The 16,905-nt window shown below is 45.5% G+C and overlaps 1 protein-coding gene across 1 annotated transcript in view; it reads right to left on the bottom strand.

The window, feature by feature from the left end:
- camsap1b (calmodulin regulated spectrin-associated protein 1b) overlaps positions 1-16,905 on the bottom strand; it is a 43,347-nt gene that overhangs the window by 11,286 nt on the left and 15,156 nt on the right. The window contains 10 exon segments of the mRNA XM_065011715.1: positions 1,813-1,937; positions 1,940-4,155; positions 4,343-4,421; positions 4,663-4,760; positions 6,791-6,932; positions 7,775-7,868; positions 8,117-8,256; positions 8,561-8,702; positions 10,724-10,804; positions 10,976-11,137. Of these exon segments, the coding sequence (XP_064867787.1) occupies positions 1,813-1,937; positions 1,940-4,155; positions 4,343-4,421; positions 4,663-4,760; positions 6,791-6,932; positions 7,775-7,868; positions 8,117-8,256; positions 8,561-8,702; positions 10,724-10,804; positions 10,976-11,137 (3,279 nt within the window).

Here is a 16,905-nt window from a genome sequence, read left to right as displayed (position 1 = left end):
CACAATCGAAGTAGAGAAATAAACGTGGTAGCAATGGAAAAATTGGGATCCCCTCTCTTAAAAGGCCAAAACTGTTTTTCAAAATACATTTGTGGTGGGCCTCCCGAGCGGCGCAGCAGTCTAAGGCACTGCATCGCATTGCTGAGGCGCAACTACAGCCAGGGGTTTAATCCCTATACAGAGGGAGGTGCACAATTGGCCCAGCTCCATCCAGGTTAGGGGAGGCTTTCGTTGGCTCATCGCGCTCTAGCGACTCCGCCTGCAAGCTCTAACGCCTGCAAACTGGGTTCAGTCAAACAGTGTTTTCTCTGTAAAAATTGGTATGGCTGGCTCCCGGGTTAAGCGAGCAGTGTGTTAAGAAGCAGCGTGGATTGGCAGATCATATTTCGAAGGACGCATGTCTAGACCTTCACCTCTCCCGAGTTGCAGCGGTGAGACAAGATCGTAACTAGAAATTGGATATCCTGAAATTGGGGAGAAAAATGGGGGAAAATTACAAAGAAAAAAAATGCGTAACAATAAAACAAATAAATAAACAAACATGGGTTTTCCAGCGATTGTGTTAAGAATTGTTGTGCGTTGACTGCTTATCAGAATACATTTTTCCCTCCCTATGGCTCTCAACTTGAAAGCGCCTCGAGAATAATATTTATCCCGCACAGAACACAACAACCCGACTAGGTAAATATGTAAACTATTCTTCTATAGGGTTGTCCGATTTTGTTTTAACATTACAGCGTAAAAATAGTTGCATCCTGGGTGAAAGTACAATCATTGGTTTGATCATTATTATTGTACATCACTTATTATAAACTGGGTGGATCGAGTCCCGAATGCTGATTGGCTGAAAGCTGTGGTATATCAAACCATATACCATCGGTATGATAAAATAAATATTTTGACTGCTCCAATTACGTTGGTAACCAGTTTATAATAGCATTAAGGCACCACTGGGGTTCGTGATATATGGCCAATAGGGCTGTGTCCAGGCACTCCGTGTTGCATCGTGCTTAAGAACATCCCTAAGCTGTGGTATATTGGCCATATACTACACCACTTCGGGCCTTATTGCTTAATTTTTGTAGGGGTATTAATCTAAACGAGTTCTTTAAATATGCAAACATGTTTTGTTTCATTCTGTTGAGACATTGTCATTGGCTAAATTAAGCTATGCTTTAGCTACTGCAGGCCTATGATATGAAGGCATTGCGCACCGGCAATCCAACAGAGTTCGACAGTTGAACTTGAGGTTAGGAATGTTTTAGGCCTACCAGAGTTACTCCTATAATCTAACAACATAATGATCATTTTTATAAAAAAAAAATATTCAGATAAAAAAATGAAGTAATTAGCCTCCTTCTGTACGTCTTAATCTCTATAGCAGACACAGTAGCCCATCTGACAAGGATAAAGAAATTAACGTTGGTGATGTAGCATGCCGCCAGGATATCTCTATCGCTCTGGAACAAGGCCTAAGCTTTTCTTCCTTTATATATTTTAAATATTAATATCATACACTGGACCGCTAAGCCTATAGGCCGCATGCCCCGATGCATTTAGTGCTCAAATCTCAGACAGCTGAACCGTGAGGTGGACAATCATTATTTTAGAAAAGTAAAAAACAATAGGCGTTTTGCATTTCATACACTCCGAAACACAGGCTGTTTTTAAGGACACGTAAATATGGATAATCTCAGATTGGAACGCATATGGACGTCTGGTAAATTCCTCAAATGTCCGGTAAATTAAAATCTTCCCAGTCACATTGTCCCTCCGCAAATTTTTCTGACAGAAAACCACACACACACACACCTTGAAGAAGAATCCCAGGCCAGACTTCTGTTCTCCGTCTTCCCCATCCATGGTGCTGTTTTGATCACAGTCTCCCTCCATCTCCTCTGGGTCCTTCAGGTCTGACAGGTCCACCTCTATCAGGGGGCTTTGCTCCATGACACCTCCTCCAAGGGGACGTTCTCCTTCCCAGAGCTGTCCGAGGAATTCAGCTCCCCCTCCCTCAAGGTACTGGACAGGCACTCAAAGGACACTTCTGGGGTGACATTTACCGGGTCGATACGGGCCATTGTGCGCAGGTTAGCCTCATCGTTGAGCCTAAAGGTGGCGCTCCGTCCAGGCTTGTCCTGCACACCGATTGTCTCTCCACCAACAGAGGGGGTTCTGGTGTCAGGGGGGTCTGCCCTGGGGGACCTGCCCCCGGGGAACTGCCTCAAGTGGGGCAGGGTCTCCAGGCTGTGGGTGGGGGTGATTGCCCTGCTGGAGGTAAGGCCCTGCCGCCCGTGCTCCTTGACCAGCTTCAGCTCAGACGGCTTGGACCTTGGGCCTCTGGCCGAGGTCAGCTTGGGGGGTTTCCTGGTTGGTGCGGTACCGGTGGTTGGTGCGCCGCTGCCCATCTCCACAAAGTGGGCGGCAGATTGGGCTTTTGGTTCAGAGCCGCTGGTCTTGTCGTTGGGAGGAGGGGGGCCGGGAGGGGACTGTACATTCTGTTTCATCAGCAGGTCCTGCTGGAGGGACAGCTGCATCATCTGCTGCTGGATGCTGCCGATGGCATCATTCAGCATCTCAATGGAGCGGTTACATTCGTTCAGGTCCAGTTCTTCGTCCAGCAGCAGACCAGTGCTACCGCTGCACTTCCTTTCCACCATCTCTAAGGCATCTGGGACTGGCGAGGTGGCAGACCCTGTCTCTTTGGCCACTCTCAGTGCGTCCAGGCACGAGTCATCTTTCGAGCTCCCCCCTTTGTCCCCGTTGAGCTCCTCTTTGGAGTTGTAGTCTGGTTTGAGCGGGTGGGGCAGGGTGTCGCTCTTGCCCTTCTTGACGATGTGCAGAAAGGCAGCCTTGCCCAGCTTCTGTCTATGTCTGGCTGACAGCACCTCCATCTTCTTCTTCTGGTGCTCGATGGCCTTCCTCTTCTCCTCCAGCTGCATGTGGAGCTGGACCAGCTCAGAAGCCAACAAGTTGGTGCCACCGTCCCCTCGCCCCCCCTGGGGCGAGGAGGGGCTCTGGTCCCTCTTCAGCCTCCAGGAGGTGGGCAGAGAGAGGGGCCCGCTGCACTCGGAGCCGTCTGGGGTGGTCCTTTGGGAGCTGGACGCGCTGGGTCGCAGGTCATGGTTGCTGCCAAAGCGCTGCTGGGCCTTGCGTTCAGCGAAGCTGGTCATGCGTATACTGCCGCTGGCCAGGCTGCTGGCCTGGGAGTGGGTGCTGAGACAGGGGCTGGAGCGTCCACTACCACCATCATCCCCTTTATCCTTGTCCTCTTTCTCCTTCAGGTCCTCCTGCAGCTTGGCTGACTCTTCCTCCTCATCGAAGGCCTTCCTAGGCCTGGTTGGGTCCTTGGTGGTGAGAGCTTCATCCAGGTCCTCCTCATCAGCCTCGTCCAGGTCTGGCTCCAGGTCCTGACCAGGATTCTGGTTGTCACTGTCAGAGTGGAGGTAGAAGCCCCCAGGTGGCTCTCTGGAGGAGGGGTCCACACTACTGGTGACCAGGTTTTTACAGGCTCCTTGTCCCTGGGGTGGCCCAGCCAATGAAGCTTCAGCAGACACGGCAAACTCCCCACTAGAAGTGGGAGTAGAGGTCCGATTTAGGCTGGTGGGGATTTTTCTCCTGGCCGACGCCGCGAGTCCAGGCACCCCCTCTACTCTCCGGATGGACCCCGCTCCCCACGATCGCCCCACCTCCCCACTCTCCTCCTCCTTATTCAGGCATACAGACTTCTCTTTTGCCGATTTCAACACAGCAGGCATCAGTGGTTCTAAGTAAAAGCTATCCTTGGGCCTGGCCCCAGCAGTTGGCTGCGTCGCCTCGCCCTGACTGGGGAGAGCGGTTGACGCTTCAGTCCTCATCACAGACACAAGCTGCTCCTCCTCCTCCTCCTCCATGTTGACGTTTCCCAGCAGGCCGTGGCCGTTGACCCGGCGGGGTGCAGGGCTGACTGGGGTGCGGCCTACCTGGGCGGGGCCGATCAGGGTGTGGCCCTGGGGGGTGAGACCCTGGTGTTTGGGGGTGAGGTTGGCTACGTTAGAGGCCAGGCTGTCTTTACTGATGGAGCGGGCCAGACTCACACTGTCCCCAGAGGCTATATCAGCGTCGCTGTCAGTGGCTGAGATACCAAACGTGTACGGGTTGAGCGTTGACATTGGCCTGGAGGGGGAAGAAAGAAAGAGTGAGACACCATACATCATGAATATGATCAGCATAACATTAGAAACAGAGTTTGTAAAGGATAAGAAATCAGGCTATCTGGAGTTAAACAAAATAATCAAAATCGGAGATCCCCCGATTCTGATAAACTGTATTATTAATCAAGAAAGGTGTTGTCACACTATACCTCTGTCTCTTGTCAGGCCAGGCCTGCACTGAACCTCGTGGCTGTCTGTTCTCCAAGGAGTTGGAGCGGTTTCTAATTCCTAGACACACACAGACAAAACATTGACCATACAGCTACCTATAATACACAATAGAAAAGCCATCTGATATTGAAATGTGCGCTGCAGTATTATTCCACTACAACACAAAGCTACACAACTAGAGAAAACCATCAGTATAACCAAAGTATAAATGTAATTTCTAAAATGTGCCTATGAATGGTTTTGGATTGTCTTCTATGGTAAATGGTAGCTGTGGTGGTGTGTCGTGTGGTGCCCTCACCCGATCCATCCTCTCCCTGTTGCTGCTTCTGTTGTCTCTGCCTCAGAGGGAGGAGTGGGTGGGAGGTGCTGAAGGCTGCAGCAGGACCTCCTTTAGTACTGTGAATCACACGCACACAAACCATTTCGATTACCTACCTAGTCAGTCTTTGGATGTTGTCTGCTGGATTACAGTGCATTCGGAAAGTATTTAGACCTATTGACATTTTCCACATTTTGTTTTGTTACAGACTTATTCTAAAATTGATTAAATAATTTTTTGCCCTCATCAATTTACACACAATACCCCATAATGATAAATCGAAGTATTCAGACCCTTTGCTATGACTCGAAATTGAGCTCAGGTGCACCCTGTTTCCATTGATCATCATTGAGATGTTTCTACAACGTAATTGGAGTCCACCTGTGGTAAATTCAATTGATTTGACATGATTTAGAGCAGGCCGCCTGGCCAAACTGAGCAATCGGGGGAGGAGGGCCTTGGTCAGGGAGGTGACCAAGAACCCGATGGTCACTGACAGAGCTCCAGAGTTCTTCTGTGGAGATGGGAGAATCTTCCAGAAGGACAACCATCTCCTCAGCACTCCACCAATCAGGCGCTTATGGTAGAGTGGCCAGACGGAAGCCAATGAATGGAGCAAAGTACAGAGAGATCCTTAATGAAAACCTTCTCCAGAGCGCTCGGGGCCTCAGATTGGGGTGAAGGTTCACCTTCCAACAGGACAACGACCCGAAGCACACAGTCAAGACAACGCAGGCGTGGCTTTGGGACAAGTCTCTGAATGTCCTTGAGTGACCCAGCCAGAGCCTGGCCTTGAACCCGATCTAATGTCTCTGGAGAGACCTGAAAATATCTGTGCATGCAGTGATGCTCCCCATCCAACCTGACAGAGCTTGAGAGGATCTGCAGAGAGGAATGGGAGAAACTCCCCAAATACAGGTGTGCTTGTAGCGTCACCCAAGAATACTCGAGGCTGTAATAGCTGACAAAGGTGCTTCAACAAAGTACTGAGTAAAGGGTCTGAATACTTATGTAAATGTGATTTCAGTTTATTTGTAATTATTTGCAAACATTTCTAAACCTGTCTTTTGCTTTGTTATTATGGGGTATTGTGTGTAGATTGATGAAATTGTTTCCCCCCCTCAATTTAGAATAAGGCTGTAATGTAACAATGTGGAAAAAGTCAAGGGGTCTGAATACTTTCAAAAGGCACTGTATATCCTTTCCTAGACTATGTGAATTCATTGAGGTCTTACGTACACGGACAGTTTAAGGGATTAGCCCCTCTTACACCTTCGGTAAAGCAGATTGACCCACATTCCCTAGATCCACATTATCGGTTTAGCTGTCTCTTATTGCTCACATTTTTAAAGGTCCAATGCAACGGTTTTATCTCAATATAAAATCATTTCTGGGTAACAATTAAGTACCTTACTGTGATTGTTTTCAATTCAAATGGTCAATAGATGTCTTAAAGGACAATTTCTTAGGCAAAAATGTTGCTAGGACTGTCTGGGGGTGGTCTGAGTGGGAAGGGGAAAACTTAAAATGAGCTGTTATTAGCAGAGAGGTTTGGAACTCTCTTATTGGTCTATTAACTCATTTACTGCATGGTGATGTCACCATGGATAACCAAAACTCCATCCCACCAAAACAGGCTGACATTTCAGGCTCCCTTTTCAAACAGTTCTTCTTACACTAAAAGTAAACAAACATCAGGAAGAGACACCCCATAACCACTCACTCTCCACACAGATAATCAACCCATCAGTCAGTTGACTCTATAGTCTTTGTTAATCTGACCTACTGTCCCTTTAATCCTAATCTTTTACCCTCCCACAGTTCAACCAACAAACACGATACACAATGTTCACGCAATATGCTTTCTTCCAAGGCTGGAATGATTGTGGAACATAAATGAACTAATATCGATAAACAGTGGAGAAAGTGAGGGCAAAAATTAGAAGGGCCAGCAAATGCATGTGTAAGGTGAGAGGAAACAATGTCATATTTTCCAAGATCGCTATATGGGAAACACAGGTTGATGAAATATGAAATGAGAAGGGTGGACAGAGAGGAAGGAGAGACTTACAGAGGGTCAGAGTCTTCAGCAGGGTGCAGGAAGTACCTGTTGGAGACATCAGGGCTGCTCTGGGCAGAGACAGACAGAGAGGCCTCGGTGATGCCAGGGGTCACCTGGAAGCTACGCTTGGTGGCGTTGGAGATGGGCACTGAGGGGCGGGCACTCTTCGGCTGAGCCATGGCTCGGGCTGTTGTGAGAGGAGGGGAGAGGCATCAATCAAAACAGAGGTGGGTGGGTAAGGAGTGGAGAATATTATAAATTGTCTCATTGAAACTGCAGCTGCTTATTTTCATTCCCAGTCATGTTCTGTCTAAATGTATTATGTTAAGATCAGCTAAATCTGCAAGTCAACGTACATAACAGACTATTGAAAATTCCAAGGGGATTACCTACAAATGTGCAATGAAAAGCTATGGGAATTACAGTAATACATGTTTTTTTTTAAAGACCATTGACACTTCAGTTTAACCAAATAAGTAAGAAACCATTAATACTGTTCTTCCTCATCTTACAGGTTCAACAGCTTTAGTTGATCCACCCATTTGGCACTACCCTCCCTGCGCATACAAATACAACATACTGCACAGTACATCACTATACCTCAACTAGGCTTTGGCGGTACACCGTATACTGGGGTATTTTGAAATACCAATGGTATGATTCTCAATATCATAGAGATGGATAAGATAGATAGATATAGGATTTGGGGCCCCCTGAAGCTCAAGGGGTGCATGCTTCTACACCTGCATTGCTTGCTGTTTGGGGTTTTAGGCTGGGTTTCTGTACAGCACTTTGAGATATCAGCTGATGTACAAAGGGCTATATAAATACATTTGATTTGATTAAAAATATAGGTTCACCACTTAAGATGTGTCAAATAAATTATCTCAAGCTCAGTGCTCCAGCTATTGCGTTTGGTTTGCTAACTTGCTAGCTAGGTAGCTCCCTTGCACGATCAAGCTTATTGGTTACAGCAGACACACCCACCCAATCCCCAACTGAACCAGATGCAGAGCAGATGATGCTCACCATCTTTGAACTCCTCAGTCCTGGGTTGGACAAACTCTGGCTTGACCGTCTCAAACCACCAGAAGAACTCCGCAATGAACACCATCACATTGTGCTGCAGGGAGAGAATAGGGACCATGTTAGACAACAGACATGTAGCCTAATGCCCTGGCAGCTAGCTATCCGTGGCTAGCTTAGCCTCGCACAATGACATTGCCTTTCTCCCATGAGAGATTAGGTACTATCGCCCTAACAACCAATATTTTGTGGGCTAGCAGAGTACTGTTGTGAGTATGGTATCAAATCCCAGAAGTAGTTTGGTACATGCAACGGCTCATAAACACTAATATATGGAATATTTACCTTGAGCACCAGTGGAGAGTAGAGCATATCTTCTATTGTTAGGTAAAAGCTCTTGTTGAGATACTCGTTGGCAAACTCCTTGAGCAGCTGGATGTTATACAGACTGTCAGCTATGGAGGTCACCTCCTTCAGGCATATATCTGATAGGAGACACACAGGTCAAAAAGGTCAGGATGGAGCTGAAAGACCTGCTGCTTAGATATCACATAGGAGCACAGGATTACACAACTCGGTGTACTACAGTAAGAGAACACTAGTTTGCCGTGGTCTATTTCAATTAGAAATCAGATGAAAGACATTCGTGATTGCTTAGTTCAATCAAGGCCTTCTAACTAGGCCTAACCAGGGAATCAAATTGCATAGGCTTCCTCTTCCCATCAAAGTCATTCAACATATCTAATGATTAGCCGAAGTTTGTTGAGTGGGAAGGCGTCCATGTCCTACCGTCAAGCTTCATGAGGTTGGGGCAGTAGTAGTGGACCACGGTGAGGAGCGCGGCTCCATCACACACATCCCTCATCAGGTCCTCCAGTAGGGGGAAGAAGGGCAACTGGCGCCCTGACGTGTGCTCCCTGCGGTACCGTACCTGACCACCAGGGGGAGGGAGAGAGTCAGACCATCTCTATGGCTTGAGCCCCTCTGAGTTATTATAGTCCTACCATACAGCCTAGGGCTTATTCAGTGGACGGCAATGTTTATAAGGTTGCAGATAGAAATATAATGACAAGAGTAGATAGGAATGTAATGACATAGGCAGACACGGGTCCCTATTGAATAAAACAGAATCATGTTCGGTCTAGACAATGCATTTCTATCGGAATTCATTCAGTGGCACTCCCTGAATAAGCCCCAATCGGTCTGTGTAAGGGTGGAGATGGGTGGAGTGGTCCTTCATAAAGTGTGACATGGTGCCATGGTTGGTCTGCCACCAACCCTCACAAACCTCTCTGTGAATGCAGTGTCACGGTCCCCACAGTCAAACCAGGCCACTAGCATACAGAAGAGGGTCACATGGGAATCACTGGCCCACTTCTGCTGGCTAACTGTGTGGTGTAAAAAATAAAAAATAAACTGAACTAGCCTATTGTATTCATTAATGCTCTAGTCTACTGGCCAGGACTAGCTGAACAGCATGAACCACATTAACTTAATGATTAATCAAACTAAACTCCAACCATCAACCAAATACAAGGCCTACAGAATGAATTTCTGATAAGAGATACTAAATGGATCTCAATCCATAGGCCTCCCAGTCTAATCACAACTTGGCCACAGTAGTAGCAAATAAAATAACCCATCCTGCAATCTGAATATACAAATCTTAAATTATTCAAGTGTAACTACCATAAAAACAACACACTAATCTTTAATGGGGAAGTAGCTAATTCTACATGGGTAGGCTTAACTAGAGTGACAAGTCAGAAAAAGATCAACTAGAAGGTTCCAGATCTTTAGGGAGGCAGGGACATCTACAGTAAGGAGGACTGCTGCAGGTGTACTACCACTGTGGAGAGCTCCAGCTCCTCTGGCTCCAGCATGCAGTGGGCCAGGGCGTGCATGAAATCAGATTGAGTCGCACAGACAGCAGAGTGTACGAAGGAGACCGCGGGCAGAGCAGAGAGACACCGTGAGAGGCCAGGGAGAGACCACATGGGTACAGCAGACAGAGAGAGCATAGGAGGGGTGGGCATGGTAAAGGTTGTGGGCACAGGTGGAAATGGCATCAATATCTCAGCGCATGAGCAAAGGAAAGCAAGGGCTGAGCGATGGATACATGGCTCTCGCTCACTCAAGACACTTACACATTTTCTGTTTTTCCTTTACTCACACACACACACACACACACATCTTTCTCTCTTATCCACACGCCATTATGACTCCACAGTTTGCAGCAGCTTGAAATGAAAGGCAAAAAAACATTGTTCACCCAAAATATACATTGTCACCAAATATCCAAAACCACCGGACTAGACAAGTGTGTGACATTCTCAACTAAAAAATGGAATAACCAAAAACACCAGCCTTCTCCCACTGGCTGGCTGACTCACTGGCTACAAGCAGCACAGAAAGGGCTTGGATGAGCCATGGTGGTGTGGTGCGTGTGCACATAGACACAGAACTATGCGTGCAAAAGGGAGGAGAGGGGGGACTATTAGCAGCCAACTTACAGGTACTAGTTTCCAATACCATTTGGAGGGAGACTATCCAAGTAGCAGGAGAGAGGGGAGGGGGGAGGAGACAGACAGGAAGAATAGGAGCAGAAAGGTCAAAGGTCAGACAGGATTGGATCTGCTTCCGGGTTAAGAGAACAGAGGTCAATCAGGGTTCAACCCCAAATGGCAGTAGACAAAGAGCTATGTTGACTTGAACCAGGTCTTTCTTGAAAAATAGATATGGTCGATGAGACTACCCTGCAAAAATACAAATAAATTGGTTTTACAACAGCAATTATTCTTGGAATGTGTCCTGGATGTATAGACTGCAGTATAGAGACTGATGATGCATCAAGAGCAGCAAGCTCCATGGGAGCCCTTTTGGCTCTAGCGCTTCAGTTTCCTTGTCTATCTATGGTAGTGCCATGAGAGCGCTGTGCTGCTCCAGACTTACCTTCTGGTGATTGGGAGACTCCAGCGGGTGATGCTTGACTTTAAGCTCTTTCTCTGTGATCTCCCTCATCTTCAGGTTCACCTGCAACAAAAGCAACATTCACTCTTAGTTCTTAAAGTGCTATTTTCGGAATGCCTCTTGCTGATAGACAACTAAAATAAGAACCTGTACGTTAAAACACACAGACAGACACCTCCACTCTTGTAATATTGTGCGTGTGGTAAATACATGTTTGTGTATTCCCCACCATACCTTGTTGATCCAGAATACCATGGCATCCTCCAGGTCAAAGGGCAGCTCCTTGGAGGCGCTGAAGGTGGAGAAGCGTTTAACGCAGGCCACCACCTTCTCTATGCTGATCATCTCCACCGTGTAGGCCATCATCAGGGCATCAACCATCGGCATGTGGGCACTCTGGAGGAGGGAAACGATGGCACAGATTAGATCAGAAAACACACACACTGTGTAAAGGTAGGTCATCGTAGGGGCATGTGGGAACTCTGGTAGATGGAGTGGGAGCGAGGGATACATAGGTGTAGGTCGGTTCCGAAAACACCATGTTATTGATCAATCATGGGATAGGTCAGTTCAGAAAACAGTAGGGTATTGATCAATCATGGGTATGTTGGCATTGTGTGGGGGCAGGACGAGCCAGAACAACAATCACGTCACGCCAAAGTCGGGGCATCAACTTTGGGCACAGGGCACTCAGTGTGTGGAACCACATAGTAACCAAAAACGTGTTAAATAAAAATATATTTTATATTTCAGATTCTTCAAAGTAGCCACCATTTGCCTTGATGACAGCTTTACACACGTGTTACATTCAATCAACCAGCTTCACCTGGATTGCTTTCCAATAGTCTTGAAGGAATTCCCACATATGCTGAGCACTTGTTTTTCCTTCACTCTGCGGTCCAACTCATCCCAAACCATCTCAATTGGATTGAGGTCAGGTGATTGTGGAGGCCAGATCATCTGATGCAGGACTCCATCACTCTCCTTCTTGGTCAATTAGCCCTTACACAGCCCGGAGGTGTGTTGGGTTCATTGTCCTGTTGAAAAACAAATGGATTGTCCCACTAACACTATCAAATCTTGTTTTGGCTATCACTGCAGAACGCTGTGATAGCCATGTTGGTTAAGTGTGTCTTGAATTCTAAATGAATCACTGACAGTGACACCAGCAAAACACCCCCACACCTCCTACATGCTTCACGGTGGGAAACGCACATGCAGAGTAGGTGAAAGGATGATCTCTCAAAGACACGTCGGTTAGAACCAAAAATCTCAAATTTGGACACATTTCACCGGTCTAATGTCCATTGCACTTCTTATTGGTGTCCTTTAGTAGTGCGTGTAATTTAGTAGTTGTAGGTCTTCACTATTATTCTACAATGTAAAAAAGAAAAGAAAAACTCTGGAATGAGTAGGTGTCTCTCCAGAGTAAGTCTCTCCAGAGATGTTCAGGCTCTGGCTGAGCCACTCAAGGACATTCAGAGACTTGTCCCGAAGTCATGCCTGTGTTACCTTGGCTGTGTGCTTGAGGTCATTGTCCTGTTGGAAGGTAAACCATCGCCCCTGTCTGAGGTCCTAAGTGCTCTGGTATAGGTTATCATCAAGGATCTCTGTACTTTGCTCTGTTCATCTTTCCCTCGATCCTGACTAGTCACCATAGGGATGTTATAGGCCAGGTGATGAGCAGTACCTGGTTTCCTCCAGGCATGACGCTTGTCTTTCAGGCCAATGAGTTCAATCTTGGTTTCATCAGACCCGAGAATAATGTTTCTCATGGTCAGAGTCCTTTAGGTGCCTTTTGGCAAACTCCAAGCCGGCTGTCATGTGCCTTTTACTCGAGGAGTGGCTTCCGTCTGGCCACTCTACCATAAAGGCTTGATTGGCGGAGTGCTGCAGAGATGGTTGTCCTTCTGGAAAGTTCTCCCATCTCCACAAAGGAACTCTGTCAGTGACCATCGGGTTCTTGGGCCATTCTCCCCCGATTGCTCAGTTTTGCCGGGCGGCCAGCTCTAGGAAAAGTCTTGGTGGTTATTCTACATTTTTTTGGTCGTTCAGTTTATTATTATTTTGTTTGTTGTGTAGTACATTTGTTTTTATTTTCTTTTAGTTTTTTTTCCTGTGAAGCACATTGCGTTGCATTCCATGTCTGAAATGTGCTCTATAAATAAAATGTGATTTTATTTAACAATATGGAGCATGGTCCTCAGTAATGTTTTGTATTTGCCACAAACAACACTGTGTATTCAGAACAAAAAGTGCAGTACTACTTTAGTGCCTTGTTGCAAAAAGCATGTATGTTTTGGAATATTTCTGTACAGGCTTCCTTCTTTTCCCTGTCAATCAGTTAAGTATTTGAGTAACTACAATGTTATTGATTCATCCTCAGGACCCTGTATCTAAACATAGAAAATATTGAGTCAAATAATAATACTAGCAAAAACAGCATAGCCTAACTGTCATGTGCTAGTGTTAGGAGACAATGAATATGCCAGACACACACAAAACCAACAATCCCCTTCCCCAGACCTGTCTGAAAGAAAGGAACCCAGGAGAGTATGGATGAACTACTACTGTTATATTGCCCCAAGCTGACTTTCAAGTCTCCCGTCTCTCTCCCCCTCACAAAGACAATGCATTTCCTCCAACCCATCGGAGCAGACCCAGGGAATGATGCACTGCTGTTTTATTAGCCCCAGCTGCTAGGCAGCAGGAGTCAAACAGGAGGCAGAGCACTGCGCAGGTATCGCTCTCTATCTAATTTGAATTGTCGCTTACACATTTGCAGATGCTATCGCTAGGATGCAGTGGTATGACATTTTTGGCCGATACAGATATATTTTCTTTGCCCCCCCCCAAAAACAGCCTCAAGCATTCTCGTGCAGTTAAATAGTTGAAACACACAAACCAAAAAGTTATTTGTTAGCATTTACACATGTCCCATTTACTAGTAAACATAATCAAAACCTATCTTTCACTTACTTGCTGTGCTGTTTCATTGTTCTTTTGTTCAGTCTCAACCAGGATTTCATCATACATCCATGGCCTCTCTTCCTCATTGCGCACTGTCACTGTCCGTTTACAGCTTGTCCAGCTGTGTAACATTTCACGTAAACCCTGTTTCTTGTCTGCATCGAAGTAGTGGGCAAGGTGGCGACACAGTAAAGAGGCTCAGAGAGAATGCCACTGACTGGCTTGTTCTCCCAGCCTCTGGTACAGTACTTTTCCAAGTTAACCCAACGAGCAGGTGTTTCAATGCCATGACAGAGGGTATCGCGTCTGCTGCAGATGCAGTTGAGCTTATTTCTCGAGTCAGTTGTTCAAATGGCGGTAGAAGTGTGTTCATGTTTCAAACATGTTCTCAAATGCCATTGAAATGGCAGCAGCGGTATGAGAACCAGCACATTCTTGAGCGTGCAATACAGCTTTCCTCAGTACGAAATCATTGTCAACCCACTGTACTGTCAAACTCTGCATGCTCATGGGGCTGACATCGCTGGTCCAAATGTCAGCTCTCAATTAGAGATCGCCGATACCGATTATTGGAGGACCAAAAAAAGCCGATACCGATTAAAATCGGACAATGTTTTTTTCTTCTTTGTTTTCTTTGTAATAATGACAATTACAACAATACTGAATGAACAATGAACACTTATTTTAACTTAATATAATACATCAATAAAATCAATTTAGCCTCAAATAAATAATGAAACATGTTCAATTTGGTTTAAATAATGCAAAAACAAAGTGTTGGAGAAGAAAGTAAAAGTGCAATGTGCCATGTAAAAAAGCTAACGTTTAAGTTCCTTGCTCAGAACATGAGAACATATGATAGCTGGTGGTTCCTTTTAACATGAGTCATCAATATTCCCAAGCAAGACGTTTTAGGTTGTAGTTATTACAGGAATTATAGGACTACTTCTCTCTATACTGTTTGTATTTCATTAACCTTTGACTATAGGATGTTCTTACAGACACTTTAGTATTGCCAGTGTAACAGTATAGTTTCCGTCCCTCTCCTCGCCCCTACCTGGGCTCGAACCAGGAACACATTGACAACAGCCACCCTCGAAGCATCGTTACCCATCGCTCCACAAAAGCCGTGGCCCTTGCAGAGCAAGGGGAACAACTACTTCAAGGTCTCAGAGCGAGTGACGTCACCGATTGAAACGCTATTAGCGAGCACGCCGCTAACTATCTAGCCATTTCATATCAGTTACACCAGCCCAATCTCGGGAATTGATAGGTTTGAGGTCATAAACAGCTCAATGCACAGGGAAGAGCTGCTGGCAAACGCACAAAAGTGCTGTTTGAATGAATGCTTACGAGCCTGCTGCCTACCACCGCTCAGTCAGACTGCTCTATCAAATCATAGACTTAATTATAACATAATAACACACAGAAATACAAGCCTGAAGTCATTAATATGGCCAAATCCGGAAACTATCATTTCGAAAACATAACGTTTATTCTTTCAGTGAAATACAGAACCGTTACGAATTTTATCTAACGGATGGCATCCATAAGTCTAAATATTCCTGTTACATTGCACAACCTTCAATGTTATGTCATAATTATGTACAATTCTGGCAAATTAGTTTGCAACGAGCCAGGCCGGCCCAAACTGTTGCAAATTCCCCGACTCTGCGTGCAATGAACGCAAGAGAAGTGACACCATTTCCCTAGTTTAATATTGCCTGCTAACATGAATTTCTTTTTACTAAATATGTAGGTTTAAATATATATACTTCTATGTACTGATTTTAAGAAAGGCATTGATGTTTATGGTTAGGTACATTCGTGCAATGATTGGGGCGGCAGGGTAGCCTAGTGGTTAGAGCGTTGGACTAGTAACCGAAAGGTTGCAAGTTCGAATCCCTGAGCTGACAAGGTACAAATCTGTCGTTCTGCCCCTGAACAGGCAGTTAACCCACTGTTCCTAGGCCGTCATTGAAAATAAGAATTTGTTCTTTAACTGACTTGCCTAGTAAAATAAAGGTAAAATAAAAAATACTTTTTTGAAATTTTTGTTAAATCATCCCCCACTTGGCAAAGTTGGCGGTCTTTGTTAAGAAGAAATAGTCTTCACACAGTTTGCAATGAGCCAGGTGGCCCAAACTGCTGCATATACCCTGACTCTGTTACACAGAGCGCAAGAGAAGTGACACAATTTCCCTAGTTAAAAGAAATTCATGTTAGCAGGCAATATAAACTAAACATGCAGGTTTAAAAATATATACTTGTGTATTGATTTTAATGAAGGCGTTGATGTTTATGGTTAGGTACACATTGGTGCAACGACAGTGCTTTTTTCGCGAATGCGCTTGTTAAATCACCCGTTTGGTGAAGTAGGCTGTGATTCAATTTTACATTTACATTTAAGTCATTTAATGATAAATTAACAGCCACTGCATGGATTATATGCAACACAAGACAAGCTAGATAAACATGTAATATCATCAACCATGTGTATTTAACTAGTGTTTATGTTAATTAAGATTGATTGTTTTTTATAAGATATGTTTAATGCTAGCTTACCATGGCTCCTTGCTGCACTCGCATAACAGGTAGTCAAGCCTGCCACGCAGTCTCCTCGTGGAGTGCAATGTAATCGGCCATGATCGGTGTCCAAAAATGCAGATTAGTAATCGTTATGAAAACTTGGAATCGGCCCTAATTAAATCGGCCATTCCGATTAATCGGTCGACCTCTACTCTCAATGGTAAATCTGTAGAAGCGAGGGTCTGTGGGGCCAAGCTAAATTTCTTCAGCCTCCTCACACACGAGCCCAGAGGCTGCACATGAGGAGTCGCGGAAGAACATTGGTGTTGCCATGGAAACACCTCATTGCCAACTCAGCAACCAGGGGGGGGTTCTCAACCCTTATACAGACCTGCCTAGTCTATCAAAGACCAGCAGTTCTCTGGTCAGGAGGATTTCAGACTTTCCTAAGCATGTGTGTCTGGTTCCTTACATAGCACCTTGGTTGGATTATCAACCTAGACTTAGAGACACAAACTTGACTAGTCACACACCAGAACGGAGCTGCCTCAGCTACAACGTGTGTCTGTCTCCGTGACAATGACAGGATAGAATGTTTAAACGCTGCCAAACACCGGTGTTGGTACTCTAAGTGCTTTCAGTGAAACATATTATTGGAACTCTTA

The sequence above is a fragment of the Oncorhynchus nerka genome, linkage group LG27, assembly GCF_034236695.1.
Source record: "Oncorhynchus nerka isolate Pitt River linkage group LG27, Oner_Uvic_2.0, whole genome shotgun sequence".
Classification (NCBI taxonomy): Eukaryota; Metazoa; Chordata; class Actinopteri; order Salmoniformes; family Salmonidae; genus Oncorhynchus; species Oncorhynchus nerka.
The sequence above is the reverse complement of the archived record's forward strand: the minus strand, read 5'-3'. Positions and strand labels throughout refer to the sequence as shown.